The following is a 27,437-nucleotide window of genomic DNA, read 5'->3' on the forward strand; positions in this document are numbered from 1 at the left end:
TTTTTTTTTTTTTTTGAGACAGAGTTTCTCTCTGTCACCCAGGCTGGAGTGCAGTGGCGTGATCTTGGCTCACTGCAACCTCTGCCCCCGGGGTTCAAGTGATTCTCCTGCCTCAGCCTCCCAAGTAGCTGGGATTACAGGCGCGTGCCACCACACCTGGCTAATTTTTGTATTTTTAGTAGAGATGGGGTTTCACCATGTTGGTCAAGCTGGTCTCAAACTCCTGACTTCAGGTGATCCACCTGCCTCAGCCTCCCAAAGTGCTGGGATTACAGGTGTGAGCCACTGTGCCTGGACCCACAAATTTTTTTTAAGCATTGGTCCCTTCAGTGCATTCACTATGTCTATCTACTTGTTAGTTTCTTTTTTCTTTTTTTTTTTGAGACAGGGTCTCACTGTGTTGCCCAGGCTGGAGTGCAGTGGCACAATCACAGCTTACTGCAGCCTCAAACTCCTGGGCTCAAGCAGTCCTCCCACCTCAGCTTCTGAATAGGACTACAGGTATGTGTTACTATGCCCAGCTAATTTTTTTTATAGAAGCAGGGTCTTGCTATGTTGCCAAGGCTGATCTTGAACTCCTGGCCTCAAGCAGTCCTCCTGCCTTGGCCTCCCAAAGTGCTGGGATTGCAGGTATGAGCCATTGCTCCCAGCCTCTACTTGTTAGTTTCAACTCAACAAATAATTTTTTTTTTTTTTTTTTTTTTTTTTGGAGACGGAGTTTCACTCTTGTTGCCCAGGGTGGAGCGCAATGGCGCAATCTCGGTTCACTGCAACCTCCACCTCCCGGGTTCAAGCAATTCTCCTGCCTCAGCCTCCTGAGTAGCTGGGATTACAGGCATGTGCCACCATGCCTGGCTAATTTTGAATTTGTAGTAGAGACGGGGTTTCTCCATGTTGGTCAGGCTGGTCTCGAACTCCCGACCTCAGCTGATCCGCCCACCTCGGCTTCCCAAAGTGCTGGGATTACAAGGCATGAGCCACCGTGCCTGGCTCCATAGGTAAATATTCTGATAGGCCCAACTGTAATAGAGTTGTGATGGATTATACTGAAGAGCTAGCACAAAGCTTGTTGTCATTGCTGTACATTGTTAGTGGGAAGGTTAAAGGGATGGCTATAGAAAGGTTTTATATTTAGATTTAAATCTCTAACTTGATAATCCTTACCAAAATCATTACTTCTTTTTTGTTTCACTGATTGGCTAAGGATCATTTATTATTAGCAGTATTGTTATATCAATATTTCTCCCAAATGAAAAATTTAGACTTCAGCATCAGAAAAAGCTGAAAGGTCAGGTGTGGTGGTTGATGCCTGTAATCCCAGCACTTTGGGAGGCTAAAGTGGGAGGATACCTTCAGCCAGGAGTTCAAGACCAGCCTGGGCAACATAATGAGACACTGTCCCCACTAAAAAGAAAAAAAAAAAAAAGAAAGGGAAGAAAGGGAAAGGAAGGGGAAAGGGAAGGAAAGGAAAAAAAAAAAAGAAAAAGAAGGCTGGGTGCAGTGGCTCATGCCTGTAATCTCAGCACTTTGGGAGGCCAAGAAGGGCAGATCACCTGAAGTCAGGAGTTCAAGACCAGCCTGGCCAACATGGTGAAACCCCGTCTCTACTAAAAATACAAAAAATTAGCCAAGCATGGTGGCATGTGCTTATAATCCCAGCTACTCAGGAGGCTGAGACAGGAGAACCACTTGAAGCTGGGAGGCAGAGGTTGCAGTGAGCAGAGATCGCGCCACTACACTCCAGCCTGGGCAACAAGAGCAAAACTCCATCTCAAAAAAAAAAAAAAAAAAAAAGGCCGGATGTGATGGCTCACGCCTGTAATCCTAGCACTTTGGACTTTGGGAGGCCGAGGTGGGTGGATCACGAGGTCAAGAGATCGAGACCATCCTGGCCAACATGGTGAAACCCTGTCTCTACTAAAAATATAAGAATTAGCTGGGCATGGTGGCACGTGCCTGTAGTCCCAGCTACTCGGGAGGCTGAGGCAGGAGAATCACTTGAACCTGGGAGGCGGACGTTGTAGTGAGCCAAGATCGTGCCACTGCACTCCAGCCTGGGCAACAAGAGTGAAACTTCATCTCAAAACAAAAGAGAGAAAGAGGGAGGGAGAGAGAGAGAAGAAAGAAAAAAGAAAGAGAGAGAGTATGTAAAAAAGAAAAGAAAAAAACTGAGAGGCTTGTTAGTCAGATTCCTGCCTCCCACTTCCACCCCCAGATCTAGTGAATCACAATCTCTGGTAGGAATTTTTTTAAGCGTGTGTGTGTGTGTGTGTCTGTGTGTTTTAAAGCTCTCCAGGAGATTCTGTGCATACTAGAGAAACTTAATATAGATAAAATGGTTGTCTTATTTTTCACATTTCAACTGAGTCGACATTGTGTACTACTTCAGTTTGTCCATAAGTTGTTTTCAGTTTTACCATGCAAATTAGGCCTTGGTACTTGAGCAAATGTACCTTAGAATCCTTGCACTAAGAAAAAGTTCTACAATCTTTGCAATTTTCAAAGTCCAAGAAATTTCTAACAAACAAAATGAAAATTATGGTTGAATAATAAAAATGGAACTTGACACTAGAGTTCTTCAAGACCAGATTAGTATTTTATTTTTCCCTTCCTAACACTCAAATTCATGGCAGGTGAAAAGATAATAGAACATAATCAAACTAACATATAAACACAATTCAAAAACGTTTAACCATCTATTATAGCTCTTTGTTGTAAAACACACAAAGTTAAACAGAAACATCTTTATATAAATTATCCTTAATAATCTGTATACACTGTAAAACAATTGAAAATTCACACCAAGATCCTAGTGCAAGCAGTGGTGTACAAAAGTGCAAACAAGGTTAGTGATTAACAACTTACCATCAATATACCACTTCAACATACTTTACATTCAGCCAAATACTGAAGGTTTCACCATGGAAAAACACTTTTATCACTTTTAAAGTAACTTGACTATGTTCACCCTGAGTGCTCTTGCCTCAGTATGGCAACTGATTATGAGTTCAGGTTAAGAGCAACACCAGGGAATACAGAAACCCACGTTAAGTTGGCCATTCTGACATGAATCTATACTTGAAAATGAAAACAATCCCAAAGAAAACCTGTATGTCAAAAACAGAACTGTTCCTGCCTTTCACCCCAAAATAGTTAAAACTAAATCTAAGCCACTATTTAAAATGCATGCTGGCCGGGCACAGTGGTTCACGCCTATAATCTAGCACTTTGGGAGGCTGAGGCAGGTGGATCATGTGAGGTCAGAAGTTCGACAAGCCTGGACAACATGGTGAAACCCTGTCTCTACTAACAATACAAATATTAGCCAGCTGTGGTGGCGCACGCCTGTAATCCCAGCTACTTGGAAGGCTGAGGCAGGAGAATCACTTGAAGCTGGGAGGTGGAGGTTGCAGTGAGTGGAGATCACACCACTGCACTCCAGCCTGGGTGACAAAGCAAGACTCCATCTCAAACAAACAAACAAAAAAGTATGCTGAAGAAGAATCCATCTACTCCAGTGCAGCTTTTCCAAAAATAGTTCTGTGTAAACTCAGTTTTCTATTTCTGCCCTAAAATCTATTTGGGGCAGGGGACACACCTGAAACAAAGTTGGCTTTGGATAACTTCGCTTACTCTCCTTTGAATACTTTGGATTCTGTTTAAAAGTATGATGAAAGCCGTGAACAACAATTAGTGCCATTAAATATATTAGCTATTTAATGTTCTAAATTATAAGGACAAAAATTAATTGGTTCAGAACTGCATCTTTAATAGACTCTGTGGCTTCCCTTGACACTGGAGGATCTTTAAAATCCAGGTGTTGGGTGGGGATTTGTGAGGGGGAATGGTAACAGGGTTCAGAAGTGGAAACATGGTTTTAACAAAATTCCAGTCACTTTATACAGAGGCAGAGTCACATATCCCAAGAGCTGGTTCTTCTTTTATTTGGTTAAAAAGCACTAACTTGAATTTCAAAAGAAGGATAATAATGGAAATGACCAGAAGCATCAACATGTAGTTTTAGGCTGGGCACAGTGGCTCATGTGTATAATCCCAGCACTTTGGGAGGCCGAGGCGAGTGGATCACTTAAGATCAGGAGCTGGAGACCAGCCAGGCCAAATGATGAAACCCTGTCTCTACTAAAAATACAAAAATTAACTGGGCATGGTGGGGTGCACCTGTAATCCCAGCTACTCGGGATGGTGAGGCACGAGAATCACTTGAACCTGGGAAGCAGAGGTTGCAGTGAGCCAAGATCGCACCACTGCACTCCAGCCTGGGCAACAGAGTGAGACTTCATGTCAAAAAAAAAAAAAAAAAAAAGAAAAGAAAAGAAAAAACAAACATGCAGTTTTGATAATTTAGTCCTTAATTGAAGCACACTGTTTTTCTAAACTCTTATATTTATAGCAAAGCCTCTGGCTTTTAATGTAGGCTATCTTTTATTCACTATTAATTTTGCATTAAGAAACTTATGTTTGCTAATTTCTATTTTTTCATTGTTTCTTGAAGATTTTTTAATGCTTCAACTTTTTACATACGTTTAAAATGATTTAAACAATATGCTCCAAATTAAATGAACAGAAGGAATTTTGAGAGATTTCCCTTTATGTAGCTATTCTCAGTGCACTCTGGTCAAATTTTACTTGGCAATAAATCCTTGCAAACGTCAGTCATGTAAGTGACTAACAAGACTGAAATACCACATTGAGTCACATACCAAATACAGTTTCAGAAAATGTAAACCTTTCCCCTGAAACTCTCCAATCATGTTAACTAGAACTATACTGTTTCTAATGATGGAACCTGTGAAATGCTGGGTTTTGAATGTAGTTAATAAAATAATTTTCTAGAATGCAAGAAACACTATTATCACAGTTATCACCCTATTTTAATGATTTATAAGTAGTTTATGTGCTTTCCATCACTATAAAGTATGGGCCGGTTGAACATTGGCTGGGCACAGCGGCTCACGCCTGTAATCCCAGCACTTTGGGAGGCTGAGGCGGGCAGGTCACGAGGTCAGGAGTTCGAGACCAGCCTGGCCAACATAGTGAAACCCCATCTCTACTAAAAATACAAAAATTAGCCGGGCATGGTGGCGCGCGCCTGTAGTCCCAGCTACTCAGGAGGCTGAGGCAGGAGAATCACTTGAACCCCGGAGGTGGAGGTTGCAGTAAGCAGAGATTGTGCCACTGCACTCTAGCCTGGGCAACAAAGCAAGACTCCATCTCAAAAAAAAACAAAAAAACAAAAAACAAAAACAAAAGATGAGCCGGTTGAAAACTAAGAAAGAAACAACGTTCTGCTTTTATGCTATAAACCACAAAAAATTTGTATATGGATCCAGGTACACAAAACTAAAATTTAGGTCTACACAGGCAGTATCTGTGTTCATATATCTTTGGCACTCGTACAAAGATACTGGTTTAAACCAACAGTGAATAATTTTTTTTTCATATACTTTAGGAAATGTCTGTTCTCCAATTAAAAAATGCTATAATCTCCATTCTAAAAATTCACTAAGATAAACTGAAATCTATCAATTTAACCAGCTGTGATCCAAAAGTGTAATTAACAGCAGTCAGTGAAACAGGTATGGGATCTCTTTAAAAGTGTAAAAGTGGGTTGAAACCTTATATTTTTACATTTCAGACTTTAGATTTTAAAAAATCTTTTGGACAGTGCCTGATTTGTATGTATACCACAGTGTTAACTACGCCTTAGCATCTTGCAGTGTGGGACACACAATTAGCCTATGTCCCCAGTACTAGTATTTACCTGAGAAATACTCCATGGATGCACACATTCACACAGGCACATGCAGAGTTGTCTTTCCTCTGTGCTTCTACTGTTTCTTGCCATCCTCTTAATTTGGTTCTCTTGAAAAAGAGCAGTACCCAGTGCATATACTCTGGAGAAGTTCTCAAAGCTGGACAGTAAGTCCTCTGGCTCAGGAACTCTGCCCCCTAAAGCTGGGAGGAAAGCTGGTTGCTCCTAAACATGGCTTCCTTTCTAGAGGCTCGGGCCATAAAAATCTTATGTCTTTGGGAAAATATCCACAGTTTAGCTGTGGTCCACAAAGTGACTTTGTTTCTTTGATCCTAGTGTTACAATTAGAATGAGGGTTCTGGAGCGAGATATATTACACCAGAAAGCATTTTTCCTGGCTAGAGAAACCAGTATGTTTTTTTCCTTTATACCCATTTACAACACAAATAATTAGCTTCTTCAGTATCATAATAGATACTCTAGGAAATACTTGAAGAAAGGCAGGTCCCTGAAGGTACTGAAGACAGATAACATGAACAAGAGGCAGTTATTTTTAATAAGGCTTAGTTCTATTTAGTCAGAACTTAAGGAGTACTTTAAACCTATCTGGAAGAAGAAATCAATAGGCTGCAATGTCATGTTCTACTTTTCCCGTAGTGTTACTGGGTTTCCAGGAAGGGACGGAGCACTTTTGTTTTCATTTAGAAAGAAGATGAAAGTGAAAACAGAATAGTCAGATTACTGAAACCAAATGTCATCTTAAGAAGCGACCTTGTCAGCTTAGCTAAATAGTAATTCCTTCCAGTCATATTCCTCAATCCTTATCTGCTTCATAGGTTATATTATCAATGACAAAAAGGACTGTAACTCTGACATGGACAATGGCTACAGAAAACACTAGTTTTTGATATTAAAATTATTCTTGATGGAATTGGTTAAATATACTATAAAACTTGGCTTATAATCAAGATAAATCTTAAACTTGAGGGTCTTTAAAAATACATTTTTGGCACTTACCTTTCATCTTATATTACTAATGATGGGAATCTCAAACATATAAAAAAAATTCAGTTTCTTAGGAAATTATAATGCTTTTGAAAAACTAAAATTTTCTTAGCCTAGCAATGAGGCTTGCAGGCCCTATCACATGGCAAGCATAATATCTAAAAAGAAAAGTCAGGTCAGGCATGGTAGCTCACGCCTATAATCCCAGAACTTTGGGAGGCCAAGGCGGGCAGATCACTTGAGGTCAGGAGTTTGAGACCAGCCTGGCCAACATGGTGAAACCCCATCTCTAAAACAAAATGAAACAGAGCAAAAAAAAAAAAAAAAAAAAAAAAGCCAAACAAACAAAAAGTCTTTGTTGTATGGAGTAAGAACTACCTGAGAGCAAATAAGAAAAAAGAAAATTGGAAACAAGCACTTGTTTTCTTCTACCAGGATATAAAATATGCCAAAGAACACAAAAGAGCTATAGGATAGGAACAAAATCTCCACATATCTCAGACTGACACAGAACAAGCTGTTTTATTCCTCAGATATACATGTCTCTACAATGAAACTGCACACAAGGCCCTACTTATTGCTTGCCCTGGAGAGTACTGTTAAATGTAAAGAGACTGGGAATATATCTAAATGTGAAGAGACTGGTGCCTGTCATTGCTTTTGGGGAAGAGGCACAGATTACCCCACTGGGCACCAGTAAGACTGGAGCACTTCAGAATTAGACAACTGGGATGGAACTATAGAGCCTACCAAATTGAGAATCAACCTTGTGTACCATAAATGTGCTTTTCTTCAGAAGGCCAGTCCCACAGGGACTAGGACACAGACCCCATCAGCAATGGTAGTGGCAGCATTACTAATAAAAATACACATGATTCAGGGATACATGGTATCAGGTGCAACTGACCACAACCATCTCATGGTAAATACCTAAGCCTTGAGAGCCTTAAACGCTATTCTAAATATTCTGAAGGAATCTCCTTTCCCAACAACCACTTCATATGCCTAATATTAAATACTCAAATTTTCAGAGTATACTAGCTAGATAAGACACATTTAAATGAAATATTTGCCCAACAAGGATGCCAAACATTAGAGTTTGTTTTATTGCATGACGTTTGCATAAGAAAAAATGTTATTGAAAACTGTAAGGCATCATGCAATCATTGAATAAGCTAATTATTAACTGTACACTTAAGATAGGTGGACATATAATCTAAAATTTAAAAACTAGTTCCAGAAAAGTACATAAAAAATTTAACATGATGAGCTCTTAAATATGGTTTATAGTTTCATGTTGTTAAAAAGTGCTTCAAATGTACTGCTGGAAAGTTGCTCTTTACAAATGGCGCTGGGGTGATGTCAGATTATAAACTGTAAAAACCAATTACTTTTATGGAATTAGAAAGCTAACATTGTGATACTCAAACTTACTTGAATCAGTTTTCAATTCTCACTCAAATTAAGTTGATTTAATATTAATAATCTAAAACACATCTGTTTTATAACCAGCAAAAGTCTATTGAATTCAAGTTATGCATGTTGAGCAATCAAATCTCTGAGTAAGCCTGAACGTTGAGACCTGGAACCAATGTGAGTTTGTGTTAATCAATGTACTGTGCCATCCAGCGGAAGCCTTCTCCGTAACCTTGTCTTTTGAGCACACTACACATGAAAACTTCTAAGGGTCGGGCATTCAGTTCTTTCAGAGATACACTCCCCTAGAATAGAAGAGAGACATTTTGTTGGAATTTTATGAAATTAATAAAGCCCCACATCCCAGCAGAATTATAGGTTCTATTTTAGAACAAAGAATGGCTGTGATAAATCCATGACTGTGATAAAGTCGTGGCTGCTTGGCATCCAAGCCCCACAAACACACAAGAAGCCTCCTTCTCTCACTCTACCTTAGGACAGGATGGCCACTCAGTGGGAAAGAGGTTAGCTTGCAAGATACCCAAGAATAAAAATAATCTGACTTAGAAAAAAATCCAAACTGGCTTCACTAATATTAAAGACAAACATTCCGTGAGAAGGTTTATGACCAAACAAAGCATTTCCTAAAATTAATATCAAGCTAATTTATAAAAAAGAAGACAGAAAACAGACCAAAGTCTACTTTGTCTGACTTAAGAGCCTCCTGCGGACCGGGCGTGATGGCTCATCCTGTAATCTCAGCACTCTGGGAGGCCAAGGCGGGCGGATCACCTGAGGTCAGGAGTTCGAGACCAGACTGACCAACATGGAGAAACCCCGTCTCTACCAAAAATACAAAATTAGCCGGGCATGCTGGCACATGCCTGTAATCCCAGCTACTAGGGAGGCTGAGGCAGGAGAATCGCTTGAACCTGGGAGGCAGAGGTTGCAATGAGCCGAGATTGCACCATTGTACTCCAGCCTGGGCAACAAGAGCAAAACTCCATCTCAAAAAAAAAAAAAAAAAAAAAGAGCCTCCTGTTATATGCTGCAGTATTTCTCCACCCTGAAATAGTATATGTAAACTAAAAAAATTTTGTAAATCTCTGGGGTTCTTCCACTGTTTATCTGGATTTTTTCAATGCTGATGTTTCCCCCAAAATAAATCCTAGGAAAAGTGAATACCAAAACAATCCGTCTTAAAGCTTATTATAAAGTATATGTTCAGAAAACCGTAAAATATTCCAAGTTTATGTCTTATTTATCTCTGGTAAACTCAGGGCCTAAACACACTACTGGTATACTTAAACACTCAAATATATCGTTTGGTGGCTAATTCTGAAAATGTATGATAAACAACTTTGAAAGCTTTAATTTAGTTTCCTATAAGCACAAGCCTTAGGCATAACTGATCCTTGACATTTTTGTTGTCACCAAGAAAAGGTTTCATTCCATGGTAGAAAGAAATGAGGACATTAAAAAGACCATGTATAAATGACAGTTTTCTTTAAGAAAAATGATAATGGGCTTGTATAGTTGGACAATAGTAATTTAAGAAGACATTTGTACTGTAGAATTAAACACACCCATCATAATTTTTTTTTTTTTTACCTTTCCTGTTGTCTGACCATATAAACCAAACATCTCTCGCAACCTCTCTTCACTGATGGCTTCAGGTCTGTCGATCTTATTCCCAAGAATCAGTATAGGCACATTAGCAATGGTTTCATCTGTCATTAGTGACTGAAAAAAACAAAACAATACAAAACAAGAGTTGATATGAAACCATCCAAAGAGCTTATTTTGATATGATAAAACAATAAAGGACTCATTTTCTACCATATCATGTCATACCAACGTTCTTTGTCAAACTTTCCCCACATTTTAAAGTGACTTCAATGAAACCATAAGCTAAATTCTTCTGTCTTCCTAAGGCTCTTCCTGTAAATGTTTACTCTGCTCATCTTTTAAAGCAGTGACATAGAATGTATAGAGCCAGCACCTTAGAAGTGAACAGATGTGGTTTCACTTCTGGCTCTACTGCTTTTGAGACGTGACTTTGGGCAAGTTAGCCTGACTGAAGCTCTAGAGAGAATTAGGAACAGTAGCATCCACCCTATGAAATTGAGAATTAAATCAAGTAATACGCACAGTCTCTGGAACAAAGTAGGAACTCAGGCATTCTCTGTCCTTGTTTTGTAACCATAGAACCTACCTGGACTTTTGCACACGTACAAGTATTTGTTTGCCTGCTCTGGGCAGAGCCATGGTATGATCAACCTTCAATCAAATCACGGACCTGCTTACTCTGTGGCCCCAGATCTGGTGCTGACCTTGCCTGCTGCTGTTGGGCCCCTTTACAAAGTATCTGATCTGGGATACTGGAGGGGAGGTAGCTACATATGCCTCTGCTCACTCCTGGGAGTAGTGTCAAAGATGGCATGTCCTATCATTTCCAGGTTGTGGCTTAAGAAATAGCATCTTAGCATGACCAGGGACTCAAGATCAACCCACTCCAGGAATATAACAGACATGAAATATACTAAAAGGGTACATTCTGTACAGGGTGAGCTTCTTAAGTCTTCATAAAAGATGTCTGTGTTAGTACTTCCTCAATAGCTACAATTACTCAGTTACTCCCTCTGCATTCTAAGTAATCACTACTTAAAGCAATCACTGAGCTCAACAAATTGCCAAGAGTTTCATCAGAGACTGCAGAAAAGCTGCACTCTGATACCTGTATCTCTGACCTACTTCTGCAGGCTTACCAGAGTGATTTGACTATATTTAGTTTCAGTTATTTAACTTACATCAAGTTCTTCTTTTGACTCTAACAGCCTTTCGTGGTCTGCACAATCCACCAGAAATACAATGCCATTGATAGCAGGAAGGTAGTTTTTCCACACTCTTCGAGCTAACAAAAACAATCAGGGGTTAGAGTTTACTTGTTGGTCAAACCCAGCAGATGGTTTAAGCAAAGAGTCCAACCAGATATCAAGTGCAGTAATCCCTTAGCTGCTGGTACTTCACAATATATTCAAGTTAATCTTTTACCCAGTGGTGCCAAATTCTTCTGAGAATAACTAAGAGGGAATTTCAGGCTTTCCTTGACTGTGGGCAAGTCAAATACTTTAGTCTCTTCCAATTATCACATGTAAGGAGTAGAATATTTAAAATAAAAATAAAAATAAAAAAATACACGTTAAGTTCATTGGAGGACTGCTACTAGATCTAAAATATAAGCAGTAAAAAAACTACATATATGTAATTATATATACATAAAATGTGTGTATTTATATTACATATATATGCAGTGTTCATTTTTTGACATTTCTAATTATCAGATTTTTTTTGCCAGTGATAAATTTGGAATGAGTGACAGAAGGAAATTAATATCAGGTACAAGCTTGTTAAAATAATAAGGCTGGGTGTGGTGGCTCACACTTGTAATCCCAGCACTTTGGAAGGCCAAGGCAGGTGGATTGCTTGAGCTCAGGAGTTCAAGACCAGCCTGGACAACATAGTGAAACCTCATCTCTACAAAAAAACACAAAAAATTAGCCAAGCCGGACACAGTGGCTCATGCCTGTAATCCCAGCACTTTGGGAGGCTGAGGCAGGTGGATCACCTGAGGTCAGGAGTTGGAGACCAACCTGGCCAACATGGTGAAACCCTGTCTCTACTAAAAATACAAAAATTAGCCAGGCTTGGAGAATCACCTGAACCTGGGAGGTGGAGGTGGCAGCGAGCCGAGATCATGCCACTGCACTCCAGCCTGGGTGACAGAGAGAGACTCCGTCTCAAAAAAAAAAAAAAAAAAATTAGAAAGTGTGGTGGTGTGTGCCTGCCCAGCTACTTGGGAGGCTGAGGTGGGAGGATGGAGCCCAGGAGGCAGAGGCTGCAGTAAGCCAAGATCATGCCACTACACTCCAGCCTGGGAGACAGAACCAGACTCTGTTTCAAAAAAAATAATTAAAAAAAACCCAAAACAAAACTGTTTTACTCAGAAAAGAAGCTCAAATGTTAATAATTAACTGAAGTCTATGAAATCATAAGAGTAATTTTTTCCATAACATAACTTTCTTCACTGACTTGAGTTTTATGACATACCTTTTTTTTTTTTAAAGAGACAGGGTCTTGCTCTGTCATCCAGGCTAGTTCACTGCAACCTCAGACTCTTGAGCTCAAGTCATAGTGCCATCTCAGCCTCCTGAGTAGGTAGGACTATCAGTGTCTATCACTATGCCCCATTAATTGTTAAATTCTGTGTAGAGACAGGGTCTTGCTATGTTGCAAGGCTGGTCTTGAACTCCTGGCTTCAAGTGATCCTCCCAACCTCAGCCTCTCAAAGCGCTGGGATTATAGGCCTGAGACCCCACACCCAGCCATTATGACATATCTTGAAAACAACATAGAAATGAAGTCTCAGACAAATTCCATTAGATTCCAATTCTAATCATCGTATTCCAGAAATTATTTTGTGTATATGCCAGACAATTACATGTCTCAAATGTGCTTTCACTAGCCAGAACCATTTACAATCTTTTCAACTATATGTTGCATCAGGTGTTTAGAATGCCCACCAATTTGGTAACATTGGTTAGTTATGACTTACTATGAGGTAGATGTTGCCAAGTACTTTTGGGGATATAAAAAATGAACAGGCCAGGTGTGGTGGCTCACACCTGTAATCCCAGCACTTTGGGAAATTGAGGTAGGAGGATTGCTTGAGGCCAAGACTTCAAAATCAGCCTGGGCAAGATTGTGAGACCCCATCTCTATAAAAAAAAATTTTTTTAATTAAAACAAAACAAAACAAAACAAAAAACAGGATTTTAGTCCCCACAACTTTAATATAAGAGATAAGGCAGTCTTTCCAAACTTGTTGTAGACATGTACACAAATATACTAAGTGCTATGAAGTACAGCTGAGAGTACTCCAACTGAGAATGGCTTCCCAAGGGAGGTAGCAGGGCATACGCTGGGGCCTAAAGGGGTTACTCATGTGCGGATGGGGATGGCATGAACAAAAGCACAGAGGAAAACACCAAGAAGGTCTGATTTGGTTGAAGTAAAAAGAACGGGAAGGGGAATAGAGGGAAATAAAAGAAAAGTAGGCCAGATGTGGTGGCTCACACCTATAATCCCAACTTTTGGGAGGCTGAGATGAGAGGATTGCTTGAGCCCAGGAGTTGGAGACAAGCCAGGGCAACATAGTGAGTGAGACCCTGTCTCTATAATTTTTAAAAGCCCAGAAAAGTAAACTGGGACCAGATCATAGAGATCCTGAATGCCAGGTTAATGAGTTTGGCCTTCATTTTGTAAGTAATGAGTTAGCCACTGAAGGTTTTTTTGTTTTGTTTTGTTTTGTTTTTGTTTTACAGAGCAGTAACATGTTCAAAACATGATTATGACAGTGAGAGGTAGATTGAAGTAGAGAGAATGGAGTTAATTTTACTCGTACACTTTACCACCAAAAGCAATTCTCATTTGAATTGGCCAGAAGTATCATGAAAATCACCCTTTGCTTTTAAAGTATTTATCGGGGAGTAATAATCCCTAAATTTTAAATCTACTCTGGCCTTGCGTGACTAGAATGAGATTTCATGCACTAGAACTAATGGCCACATTTTTGTTAAGTTAAAATAAAACAAAGTGACTGTAAGAGTAGAAGAATCTTACCTTGAACGTGGTGAAACCCCATCTCTACTAAGAATACAAAAATTAGCTGGGCGCAGTGGCACATGCCTGTAATCCCAGCTATTGGGGAGGCTGAGGCATGAGGATTGCTTGAACCCAGGAGGCAGAGGTTGCGGTGAGCTGAGATTGCACCACTGCACTCCAGCCTGGGAGACAGAGTGAGCCTGTCTCAAAAAAAAAAAAAAAAAAAAAAAAAAAGAATCTTACCTTGAACATGTCCACCCAGATCAAAAGTTGTAAACGTCATGCCAGCAATGGTCAGTTCTTCTGAAGCTAAATAAGATTTTAAAATATTTTTACATGAAAATCAGAAACCCATTAATAGTGTAAAAAGTAAAGTAGAGGTTCCTTTTCAAAGACTTTCCTCCCCATCTAATTAAGAATAAATAGTAACTTATCTTAGAAGCAAAATTGATTCAAAGACCCGTGCTAACATTCTTAAATATCTGCCAGCCGTAATAAAGAAATCAATGTACTTTATGTTCTTAGCTCCCACAATTTAGCCTAAATATTTGCCCTGGCATACTTACACTGGTCCAAGCAAGCATTAGGTCATAGCCTGTTCCTCTTCCTTATTTGAAGGTGTTTTTACCTTTCTCAGCATTCCACAAGTTACTTCCTCCTTCCTTTGTTCTCCTCTGCCTTTGCCTCTTTTAAAAAGTTCTAAGTTGCTAGCCAATCAGGACAAATACAGAATGTGAGGTCCCATTCCAGCCAATGGAAACCGGACACAGCAGTAGGGTGGATGCATCAGATTATAAATGACCCTGTCTCCTTTGTTCGGTGTACTCTTGTGGCAAAACTGCTGGCAAGTGTAACCTTTCTGCAGAAAGTAAAAATGGCCTTGCTGAGGAAATTAAATTTATGTTCAAGTGCTATCCTTTACAGCACCAGGGAACAAACATTTCTAACAATAGCTTATATTTACTACTTAATGTTTGATTTACTTTTATTGCAAATAAGGTCAAATCAAACATTTACGAACTGGTACAATAATACTTTTTTATAATTAGATATACACCAATTCATACTGACAATATAACAAATAATTGTAATATTCAGTTCTAGTATTCTACTCACCACAAATCCGACATTTATTTTTCCTTCTCTATTCTTCCTGCTGAAAATGTTAATCTCTTCAGACAATTATTTGCTATGAATTCAAATAACTGCTCCAATCTAATAATTGTTCATATAATTCATCTTAAATGATACAGGTGAAATAATTTTCTCTTATGGCTGACATAAGACAGTCTTTAATTATAAAAACAATTACCATAAAAAATTGTGGCCATTATTTCCATAACTATCTTTTTTCCTCCTCCCTTCCACTTCTGGGACTTTAGTTGCAGGTTTGTTAGACTGCCTGATGTTGTCTCACCAGTCATTGAGGCTCTGTTTATTTTGCTTTCAGTCACTTTTCTCTCTCTGCTTCATTTTGGATAGTTTCTATTGCATTGAATTAAGTTTAGTGGTCTTTCTTTCTGCAGTACCGGCACTATCTAATTTACTATTAATCCTATCCAGTGAAATTTCCATTTCAGGCTGGGCATGGTAGCTCACACCTGTAAGCCCAGACTTTGGGAGGCCAAGGTGGGAGAATCACTTGAGCCCAGGAGTTCGAGACCAGCCTGGGCAACACAGGGAGACCCTGTCTCTATTAAAAAAAAGAAAGAAAGAAAGAAAAAAAGAAATTTTCATTTCAAATACTGTATTTTTCATTTCTAGAAGTTTCATCTGATTCTGTTTTATATCTTCCATTTCTTTCCTCATGTTTGTGTTTTCCTTTAAATCCCTGAGCACATTCATAACGATTGTCTTAACGTCTTCATCTGCTAATTCCATCATCTTTGTCACACTTGTGTCTGTTTCTACTGACTGAATCACTTTCCTGTTTCTTTGCATGTCTAGTAATTTCATATTGAGTGCTGGATTTTGTTGTAGTCTTTTGAAGAAGGTTGAATTTTGTTCTGACAGTTCACTTGCTTACAGATCAGTTTTTAAGATTTGTTAGAAGGCTAAATGGGATTAAACAACGATTCCTGGCCCCATGAGAGCTCTAGTAATTATTTGGCTAACAGCATTCTTACAATTGTTCTTTGACTAGCCTTTTGGAGCTTTACCCATTGCATGCACAGATTGGTATTCAGCTACGTAAATTTCTAGAGTCCTTTCTCTCCAGAGGTCCCTCCTCTCCAGTACTCCCTCCTCTCTGTCCTAGCAAAAAAATTCTACTCCTGTTGGCCTTTCCAAATTCTGGTCTACATCTCCTCAACTCAGCAAGACTATTGGACTATGTTTGGGCGTCCTCTCTTTGCACCATGGTCTGAAAATTACCTCTTGGCATAAAACCAAAATAGAGTTGTTTCCTTTCTCTCAGGAATCACAGTCCTGTGGTAGCTGTTGCCCAATGTCTGAAAACAGTTGTAGCATCTTTTTTGTCCGGTTTTCTAGTTGTGTACGGTGGGAGGGTAATTCCAGAACCAGTACTCACTTATGGCCAAAAGCACAAGTGCCCCATAATGACAACATAAGTTTTAGTGTAGCTACTTTAGCCCAGAGTATTTTATCTTCTTAAGAAATTCTGGGGGCCGGGCGCGGTGGCTCACGCCTGTAATCCCAGCACTTTGGGAGGCCGAGATGGGCACATCACGAGGTCAGGAGATCGAGACCATCCTGGCTAACAAGGTGAAACCCCATCTCTACTAAAAATACAAAAAATTAGCTGGGTGCAGTGGCAGGTGCCTGAAATCCCAGCTACCAGGGAGGCTGAGGCAGGAGAATCGCTTGAACCCTGGCGGCAGAGGTTGCAATGAGCTGAGATCGCCCCACTGCACTCCAGCCTGGGGAACAGAGCGAGACTCCATCTCAAAAAAAAAAAAAAAAAAATTACCCAGGCATGGTGGCAGGTGCCTGTAATCCCAGCTACTCAGGAGGCTGAGGCAGGAGAATCACTTGAACCCAGGAAGCGGAGGTTGCAGTGAGCCGAGATTGCGCCATTGCACTCCAGCCTGGGCAACAGAGAGAGATTCTGTCTGAAAATAAAAAGAAATTCTGGGCAGGGGGCGGTGGCTCACGCCTGTAATCCCAGCACTTTGGGAGGCCGAGGCGGGTGGATCACGAGGTCAAGAGATCGAGACCATCCTGGCTAACACGGTGAAACCCCGTCTCTACTAAAAAAATACAAAAAATTCGCTGGGTGTGGTGGCAGGCGCCTGTAGTCCCAGCTACTCAGGAGGCTGAGGCAGGAGAATGGCATGAACCCGGGAGGCGGAGCTTGCAGTGAGCCGAGATTGCACCACTGCACTCCAGCCTGGGCGACAGGGCAAGACTCCGTCTCAAAAAAAAAAAAAAAAAAAAAGGGCAGGACACGGTGGCTCATGCCTGCAATCCCAGCACTTTGGAAGGCCGAGGGGGGCGGATCACCTGAGGTGAGGAGTTCGAGACCATCCTGGCAAACATGGTGAAATCCCGTCTCTACTAAAAATACAAAAATTAGCCAGGAGTGGTGGTAGGCTCCTGTAATCCCAGTTACTCGGGAGGCTGAGGCAGGAGAATCGCTTGAACCCGGGAGGTGGAGGTTGCAGTGAGCTGAGATCACGCCATTGCACTCCAGCCTGGGGGACAAGAGCGAGACTTTGTCTCAAAAAAAAAAAAAAAAGAAATTCTATGTGTAGATTGCCAAATGAATAAAATATTTAATACAATCTATATTCAAAGTCACTGTTCATAAGAAAAAGATAATGCTTAGTTAGCAAACCACCTCTATGGTAATAATCCCCAATATACTTTCTGCTTTATGAAAGAAGTCTGAATTTGGCTATTTAAGATACAGAACACTGTTAACATCCCAGAAAGTCTCCTCTAGCCCCTTCCCAGTCAATCCCCATTTTCATCTCCGGAAGCAACCACTGATCTGAATTCTATCACCACAGGTTAGTTTTGTCTGTTCTAGAATTTCATATAAATGGTATCATACAGTAGATAACTTTTTATGACCAGCTTCTGCCATGTAGCATAATATGACTGAATGTATCAGTGGTTTATTCATCTTTCTTGCTAAGTAGCATTCCATTATTTATCAATTTCTTTTTTGATGGACATTTGAGGTGTTTCCAGTTTTTGGCTATTACAAATAAAATTAGTATAGGCTGGGTATGGTGGCTCACACTTGTAATCCCAGCACTTTGGGAGGCTGGATGGGAGGATCGCTTGAGCCCAGGAGTTCAAGACCAGCCTAAGCAACATGGTGAAACCCTATCTCTACAACTAAATTAAAAAATTAGCCAGATGTGGTAGCATGTGCCTGTAGTTCGAGCTACTTGGGAGGCTGAGGTGGGAGGAACACTTGAACCTGGGAGGTTGAGGCTGCAGTGAGCCGCGATTGTGCCATTGCACTCCAGCCTGGGCCACAGAGTGAGACACTGACTCAAAAAAAAAATAATAATAATAACTCACCACCAACAAATAAAGCTAGTATAAACATTTTTGTACAAGGTTTTTGGTAAATGTATTTTCTCATTTCTCTTGGGTAAGTAACTAGGAGTAGAACTGCCAGATCATAGGATATATGTAGGTTTTCACATATGCTTTTTTTTCCTTTTCAAAAATGTTTTCTTTTCCACACCAGAATAGACCACATATGCTTTTGATTAATTAAAAAATATGAGTTGAAATGAATGTGAGCTGCAGGAAAGGTTGAGATAGCATCTGTTTTCCCCTAGTATCCAGAACAATGTCTGACATAAAGTAGGTGCTCAATAAATATTTGAATAAATGAAAGAGAGCAACATCAAAAAATTAAAAAATGACTCACACCTAATATTTAAGACCACTCTGTAGTCTCTTCCAGTTATGCTGGTTTTTGTTGGTTTTTTTTTCTGTGTTTTTTGTTTTTTTCGAGACAGAGTCTCCCTCTGTCGCCCAGGCTGGAATGCAGTGGCGCGATCTTGGCTCACTGCAACCTTCGCCTCCCGGGTTCAAGCAATTCTCCTGTCTCTGCCTCCTGAGTAGGTGGAATTACAGGCACGTGCCACCGTGTCTGGCTAATTTTTGTATTTTTAGTATAGAACGGGTTTCACGATGTTGGCCAGGCTGGAAATTATGCTGTTTTTGCAGACAATTTTATCTACTCAATTTCACCATGATCATTTTTTCTTTAACAGAATTGTTCTTATATCAGAATCTTACTTGCCAAGCCCCACTTTTTTCTCCTAATATAAAAAAAAGATTTGTTGGCCGGGTGCGGTGGCTGACGCCTGTAATCCCAGCACTTTGGGAGGCCGAAGCGGGCAGATCATGAGGTCAGGAGATCGAGACCATCCTGGCTAACACAGTGAAACCCTGTCTCTACTAAAAATACAAAAAATTAGCCAGGCGTGGTGGCAGGCACCTGTAGTTCCAGCTACTCGGGAAGCTGAGGCAGGAGAATGGTGTGAACTTGGGAGGCGGAGGTTGCAGTGAGTCGAGATCGTGCCACTGCACTCCAGCCTGGGTGACAGAGTGAGACTCTATCTCAAAAAAAGAAAAAAAAAAAGATTTGTCAATTTCCTTTTCCAACCTCACTAATTGTTTTATAGATAAAATACTTTGTTTTGTTCTATCCTCATTCTTTGTTCTTTGAACATTTACTGGACTAAAGAATTACAGTATTATCTACTTTTTGGTCCAGTTCTCAATTTTATATTCATTATTAAGGCTACACTTACTATTTCATAATTAATCTATAGATTAACTTGTCTTTAAACTCTGTGTCTATCTGATTCATAAAATTTTCACCTGTAAAAGTAAGGTCATAGGTTAAATTAGGTTTCTGTTTCTAATAATTTTCTCACTTTAACATTAACTTTATTCTCAAATTCGTTACATAACCTTAAATACAAAATAAAATTTATTAAATAATTTACAGAGTCAGCCAAGTGTGGTGGCTCACGCCTGTAATTCCAACACTTTGGGAGGCCAAGGCAGGTGGATCACTTGTGGCCAGGAGTTCGAGACCAGCCTGGCCAACATGGCGAAACCTGGTCTCTACTAAAAATACAAAAATTAGCTGGGCTTGGTAGCACATGCCTGTAATCCCAGCTATTCCAGTGGCTGAGGCAGGAGAATTGCTTGAGCCCAGGAGGCAGAGGTTGCAGGGAGCCGAGATGGTGCCACTGCACTTCAGCCTAGGCAACAGAGTGAGACTCTGTCTCAAAAAAGGAAAAAAAAAAAATTACAGAGTCATTATTAAAAAACATTATTTTTGGCCAAGTGTGGTGGCTCATGCCTGTAATCCCAGCACTTTGGGAGACTGAGGTGGGCGGATCATCTGAGGTCGGGAGTTTGAGACCAGCCTGGCCAACATGTTGAAACCCCGTCTCTACTAAAAATACAAAACATTAGCTGGGTGTGGTAGCACATGCCTGTAATCCGAGCTACTTGGGAGGCTGAGGCAGGAGAATTGCTTGAACTCAGAAGGCAGAGGTTGCAGTGAGCCGAGATCGTGCCATTGCACTCCAGTGTGGGCAACAGAGCGAGACTCCATCTCAAAAAAAAAAACTTTCAATTTTTTTGGTATTTTTTGTTTCTTTAGAGACAGGGTCTCACTCTGTTGCCCAGGTTAGGAGTGCAGTGGTGCAATCATAGCTCAGTGAAGCCTTGAACACCTAGGCTCAAGTGATCCTCCTGCCTCAGCCTCCCAAGTACCTAGGACTACAGGTGTATGCCACCATGCCAGACTAATTTTTTGTTTTTGTTTTTGTAGAGATGGAGTCTCAGTATGTTGCCCAGGCTGGTCTTAAACTCCTGGGCTCAAGTGATTCTCCTGCCTCAGCCTCCCAAAGTGCTGGGATTACAGACATGAGCCACTACACCCACCCTTGTTTTAAAACTTCCTGTGTGTCGATGTATGCCTTGTTTTCTTTAGATTAATTCTGTGGTGTACATTAGATATTGTTGAGGTTATGAAGACTAGAAAAATAACTGGTTAACAAATTGAGTTACCAGCCATGTATAAAACTGTAATGGGTGCTTAAAATAGTACAGGGTGCAATGGCTCCTATCTTTAATCCCAACACTTTGGGAGGCAGAGGCAGGAGGATCACTTGCACCTGGGAGTTTAAATGGTGCGCTATGATCATACCACTGCACTCCAACCTACATGACAGAGCAAGACCCTGTCTCTACACAAATAAAATAAAGTAATATGGCTTTAAAATCTGAAAGAAGGCTGGGCGCGGTGGCTCACACCTGTAATCCCAGCACTTTGGGAGGCCAAGGAAGGCGGATCACAAGGTCAGGAGATCAAGACCATCCTGGCTAACACGGTGAAACCCCGTCTCTACCGAAAATACAAAAAATTAGCCGGGCGTGGTGGTGGGTGCCTGTAGTCCCAGCTACTCAGGAGGCTGAGGCAGGAGAAGGGCGTGAACCCGGGAGGTGGAGCTTACAGTGAGCGGAGGTCGTGCCACTGCACTCCAGCCTGGGCAACAGAGTGAGACTCCGCCTCAAAAAAAAAAAAAAAATCTGAAAGAAAAAATTCAGGTTATGTAAACAAGGCAATGGTGGACTATTTACCAATCATGTCACAATCCCTCAGACAAAAACTTTTTAATTCCTCAATCTAGAGAAGGGAGTACTAGCTGATAAAAAGGTATAAGTACTAATTCAAGATCTAAATATTCTCCCTGGGAGCAAGGTCACCGATAATTTATTATTTTAGGAACAGGTCAAATCACCTGATCATAATTTATCTACCAGAAAATGCCCCCCAAACAAAAAACTTGGCCAGGTGCAGTGGCTCACGCCTGTAATCCCAATACTTTCGGAGGCTGAGAGAGGCTGATCACTTGAGCTCAGGAGTTCGAGACCACCCTGGGAAACATATCGAAACCTGGTCTCTGAAAAAATATAAAAATTAACTGGGCATGGTGGCACATGCCTGTGGTCCCAGCTACTTGGGAGACGGGAGGATGGCTTAAGCCCAGGAGACAGAGGTTGCAGTGAACTGTGATCATACCACTGCATTGCAGCCTGGGCAACAGAGAAAGACCCTGTCTGAAACAAAACACTTTTGGTTAGTGCATATGACTCAGCATCATTTGATCAAGTATCACATTGTATGTAGGAATATACTTACTGGGATGTAATGTTGGGACATGTTGTCCAAGTCTGTCATCTTTTAGCATGTGTAGCAATGTTGTTTTTCCTGCATTATCCAATCCAAGAAATACCAGTTTACCAGTTTTCTTATATAATCCTGCAAAGCAAGAGCTATGATTGGTCAAAGTGACATCTGATACTAATTATCCAAATGAATTTAAATTTGGCCCAGTTAAGCTTGAAGTTCTAAACCTATTTTCAGTTTTAAAAAAGCTATTTTAAATCTATTCATGGCCGGGCACAGTGGCTCACACCTGTAGTCCCAGCACTTTGGGAGGCCGAGGTGGGCGGATCACCTGAGGTAAGGAGTTTGACACCAGCCTGGCCAACACGGTGAAACCCCGTCTCTACTGAAAATACAAAAATTAGCCAGGTGTGGTGGCGCATGCCTGTAATCCCAGCTACTTGGGAAGCTGAGGCAGGAGAATCACTGGAACCCAGGAAGCAGAAGTTGCGGTGAGCTGAGATCATGCCATTGTACTCCAGCCTGAGCGACAAAGTGAGACTCTGTCTCAAAAAAAAAAAAAAAAAAAAAAAAAAATCTATTCATAATTTGGGACTTCAGATAATTATAAAACCAAACTTCAACCCAGTCAATAGAATATGTGTGTTGCCTTAACATATCTACAATGCCAAAATGCTGATTACTTTAATTTTAGAAGTATCAATCAGGTATTGATTGATAAATAAATTGATAAATAGAAAAAAGGCGGCATTGACCAATTTATAATAGACTGGAATTGAACTGCTAAATTTCATATTGAACTTAATTAATTGATTTATTTAGAGACAGTGTCTTACTCTGTTGCCCAGGCTGGAGTGCAGTGGCATGATTACAGCTTGCTGCAGCCTCAACTTCCTGGGCTCAAGTGATCCTCCCACCTCAGCCTCCTGAGTAGCTGAGACTACTGGTGTGCACCACCACGCCTGACTAATTTTTGTATTTTTTGGTAGAGATGGGGTTTCACCATGTTGGCCAGGCTGGCCTCAAGTGATCTGCCCACCTTGCCCTCCCAAAGTGCTGGGATTATAGGCGTGAGCCACACGCCCAGCCAAACTTTATTTTTTACATGTTTAATTGTCTAACCTCCACAAAATTACATGTGAGCCACCGCACCTGACTGAAATAAACAAACTTTTAAAGACATTAGGCAATTATAGTTTCAGGCCATCCGTTTTCAAATAAATTCATACTAAAATAACACTTACTCCTTTGTCCATGCTTAAGTCTGAGAAGTAAATTGTTTGATGTCCTAATCTTTTAGTTTTGGGAGGAGAACTATATATATATTTTATCATTAAGGAATCTACTTCTATGACTGTCACTACTATGAGTGTCACGAAAAAGTAATTTGCCCAAGATTACATAATTTAAAAGTAATTGAACATATTTGTTCAATTGAGTAATTGAACATATTTGTATGATTACAAAGCCCATATTTTTTTTTTTTTTTTTTTTTTTTTGAGACGGAGTCTCGCTCTGTCACCCAGGATGGAGTGCAATGGCACGATCTCGGCTCACTGCAACCTCCGCCTCCTGGGTTCAAGCGATTCTCCTGCCTCAGCCTCCCAAGTAGCTGGGACTACAGGCACGTGCCACCATGCCCGGCTAATTTTTTGTATTTTTAGTAGAGACGGGGTTTCACCGTGTTAGCCAGGATGGTCTTGATCTCCTGACCTCGTGATCCACCTGCCTCGGCCTCCAAAAGTGCTGGGATTACAGGCGTGAGCCACCGCGCCCGGCCTTAACTATTCTTAACTATTGCTTCATATATAAAGGGGCTCAACACAAATAAGCACTATTATATAAATAAAATTAAAGGAGATAACTATAGAGAACAAATGACCAATATTACCTAGAAACTGTAGCAAGGAGGCCGGGCACAGTGGCTCATGCCTGTAATCCTAGCACTTTGGGAGTCCAAGGCGGGTGGATCATTTGAGGTCAGGAGTTCGAGACCAGATTGGCCAACACGGTGAAACCCCATCTCTACTAAAAATACAAAAAATTAGCCAGGCATGATAGTACATGCCTGTAATCCCAGATACTCGGGAGGCTGAGGCAGGAGAATTGCTTGAACCAGGAGGCGAAGGTTGCAGTGAGCCGAGATCGCGCCACTGCGCTCCAACCTGGGCAACAGAGTAAGACTCTGTCTCAAAAAAAAAAAAAGAAAAAAAAAACTGTAGCAAGGCTGGGCACAGTGGCTCATGCCTGTAATCCTAGCACTTTGGGAGGCTGAGGTGGGCAGATCACACGAGCTCAGGAATTTAAGACCAGCCTGGCCAACATGGCGAAGCCCCATCTTTACAAAAAATACAAAAATTAGCTGGTGTGGTGGCACACACCTGTAGTACCAGCTACTCGGGAGGTTGAGGCAGGAGAATCGCTTGAACCTGGGAGGTGGAGGTTGCAGCGAGCTGAGATCACGCCACTGCACTCCAGCCTGGGCAACAGAGCGAGACTCCATCTCAGAAACAAACAAACAAACAAAACACACCAGCCTGGCCAACGTAGTAAGACTCCGTCTCTATAAAATTAAAAAAAAAAAAAAAAAAAAAGAACTGCTGGGTAAAGAAGTCTCATTTGGCATATTAAAAACTGCTATTTATGGTGTACAAGCTACTTTATGGAACATGCATTTTAATAATAATCCTGTAAGGATTAAATGACATAAAGCATTAAAGCACATAGGTAAACTAGCTAATAAATGGTAGATAGTTCTGTTAGTAATATTCCCAGCACCTTAAGAGGTAGGAATTATTACTGCCATTTTACAGATAAGAAAACTCAGGCTAAGGTGAAAAAAGTAATTTGCTAAAGATTACTTAATTTAAAAGGGATACAATGAGTAATTGAACATCTATGTATGATTTCAAAGCCCATATTCTTAACTATTCTTAACTACTGGCTTATATATAAAGAGACTTGACACAGATAAGCACTATTAAATAAATAAGACCAAAGGGGATAACTGTAGAGAACAAAGGACCAACATTACCTAAAAACTGTAGCACACTGCTGAAACCACTGTAAATCCAATCAAATATGAAGGACATATCCAAATCTGATAGGGTCTGAAAAAAAAGAGTTTGAATTTAGTAGTCAACATTAAACACCAATATACATTAAACTTCAATACTGTTAAACACCAACTCTGAGTAGATAATCCTACAGCAACTTTACTACAAAGAGTTACACACTTTGGGAAGCTGAGGCGGGTGGATCATCTGAGGTCAGAAGTTTGAGACCAGCCTGGCCAACATGGTGAAACCCCAACTCTACTAAAAATACAAAAATTAACCGGGCATGGTCATGGGCCCCTGTAATCCCAGCTACTCAGGAGGCTGAGGCAGGAGAATTACTTGAACCCAAGAGGTGGAGGTTGCAGTGAGTGGAGATTGTGCCACTGTACTCCAGCCTGGGTGACAGAGTGAGACTCCATCTCAAAAAAAAAAAAAAAAAAAATTAGCCAGGCATAGTGGTGCACACCTGCAGTACCAGCTACTCAGGAGGCTGAGGTGGGACGATTGCTTGAGCCTCGGAGGTAGAGATTGTAATGAGCCGAGATCGCACCACTGCGCTCCAGCCAGGGTGACAGTAAATGGGATAAGAGGTTAATAGGTGAGGCAGTGAGGAGAGATTCCTATTTCAAAAAATTTCAAATGGTAAAAAACTAAAATCGTTTAAAAAAATGTTGGAAATGGGGTAAGAGAAGTGAGGTTTTTTTTTTTTTTTTTTTTTTTGAGACAGAGTCTTGCTCTGTCGCCCAGGCTAGAGTGCAATGGCTCGATCTCAGCTCACTGCAAGCTTCTCCTCCCAGGTTCAAGCGATCCTTCTGCCTCAGCCTCTCGAGTAGCTGGGATTACAGGCAGGCAAAACAGTCATGCCTGACTAATTTTTATATTTTTAGTAGAGACTGGGCTTCACCGTATTGGCCAGGCTGGTCTCCAACTCCTGACCTCAAGTGATTCGCCTGCCTCGGCCTCCAAAAGTGCTGGGATTACAGGCGTGAGCCACCCCAGGCCTGGAAGTGAAATTTCCTTCTCAAAAAGGGTGAGGCTTGAATATGATGATAAACTGAAGAGAAGGAGATAGTGGGATGGAAGAAGTAATAGGGAAGAAAGGAATTAACCAAAAGGGACAAAGTCCCAAGAGGAGCTTGGACTGACAGCATATCTCTCTGTCTAAGATTAGGAGGAAAGATGGCCAGAAAATTTGTGGAGGTGGTGGGAATCTGACTCCAAAAGTGAAGGGGTATAGAGAATTTTTGAGGAGCAGAGCAAGCATTACAATAGCTACTATGGGGAATGAATCAAGTTAAAAGACTGCCAAAAAAAGCCAAGGACTCAGTTGGAATTGAAACTCAAACATTCACAGCAGTGCCAATCTGTGCTGATTTCCAACCTTCCACCCTCCACCAGCAGTGCTCAACATGGAGTGACTAGAGATTAGGAACATCCAGAATAGAAATGAAAAAGGACAAGGGGAACAGGATTTTGAGAGCACTAGTGAGAGGGCTGTAGGGATCTGATCAGAAGTTCAAGTTGAGTGGACAAAGGTAAAGAAAGGTAGTATACAGAGATGGGGCGGTGATCAAAGGCAGGCTTCTCACAGAACAGAATTGGGAAAATAGGGTAGAAAAAGTCTCTAAGCCAAAAACAGAAAAGGGTGAGAGAAGTGAAAGGTGTGCCAGAATTGTGCCAGCAAAGTGGAAGAGAATATAGGGGGTTCAAGAATTCAAGAGAAGTTCAGGGTTGGGTGGTGGCAAACTCCAAGGCCTGGCTCTCGCATGGACGATAAAGAAAAATGGAGGTGACAGATACTGGAAGCCAGGCTAGAGGGTACACTGTCCACATTGACAGGCAGTGTAATCACCTGGAAGACTGGAGGGCACTGATACAGACTGTGAATCAAGTGGCAAAGTCCTCACTGAAGATGATTGTTGGTAGGTGAGAGCTAAAGAATGGTGAAAAGCCTTGACAGAAAAAGGATTTTTTGCATAAGGATGGTACCAATTTGCTGTTGTAAAATTTGTCCCAAGAGAGATAATCTAAGAAGACACAAACTCTGCTTTGGAAGATAATAATATATATATTTCTTTAAAATTGTGGTTTCAGCCAGGCACAATGGCTCACACCTGTAATCCCAGGACTTTGGGAGGCTGAGGCGGGTGGATCACCTGAGGTCAGGAGTTCAAGACCAGCCTGGCCAACGTGGCAAAACCCCATCTCTACTAAAAATACAAAAATTAGCTAGGTGTGGTGGTGCACACCTGTAATCCCAGCTACCCAGGAGGCTGAGGCAGGGGAATCACTTGAACCCGGGAGGCAAAGGTTGCAGTGAGCCGAGATCGAGCCACTGCACCACAGCCTGGGCGACAGAGCAAGACTCTGCCTCAAA

General features: G+C 41.0%; 1 protein-coding gene across 1 annotated transcript in view; it reads right to left on the reverse strand.

Moving 5' to 3' along the window:
• Positions 1-2,574: 2,574 nt before the first annotated feature.
• SAR1B (secretion associated Ras related GTPase 1B) overlaps positions 2,575-27,437 on the reverse strand; it is a 31,725-nt gene continuing 6,862 nt past the window's right edge. Inside the window, exons 2-7 of the mRNA XM_031010724.3 lie at positions 25,036-25,111; positions 22,014-22,133; positions 14,102-14,167; positions 11,005-11,108; positions 9,806-9,937; positions 2,575-8,499 (exon numbers count right to left, since the gene is read on the reverse strand). Coding sequence (XP_030866584.1) covers positions 8,383-8,499; positions 9,806-9,937; positions 11,005-11,108; positions 14,102-14,167; positions 22,014-22,133; positions 25,036-25,093 — 597 coding nt within the window. The 5' untranslated portion in view covers positions 25,094-25,111 and the 3' untranslated portion in view covers positions 2,575-8,382. The remainder of the gene's footprint in view (positions 8,500-9,805; positions 9,938-11,004; positions 11,109-14,101; positions 14,168-22,013; positions 22,134-25,035; positions 25,112-27,437) is intronic.

This window comes from Gorilla gorilla, chromosome 4 (genome assembly GCF_029281585.2).
Source record: "Gorilla gorilla gorilla isolate KB3781 chromosome 4, NHGRI_mGorGor1-v2.1_pri, whole genome shotgun sequence".
NCBI classification, from domain to species: domain Eukaryota; kingdom Metazoa; phylum Chordata; class Mammalia; order Primates; family Hominidae; genus Gorilla; species Gorilla gorilla.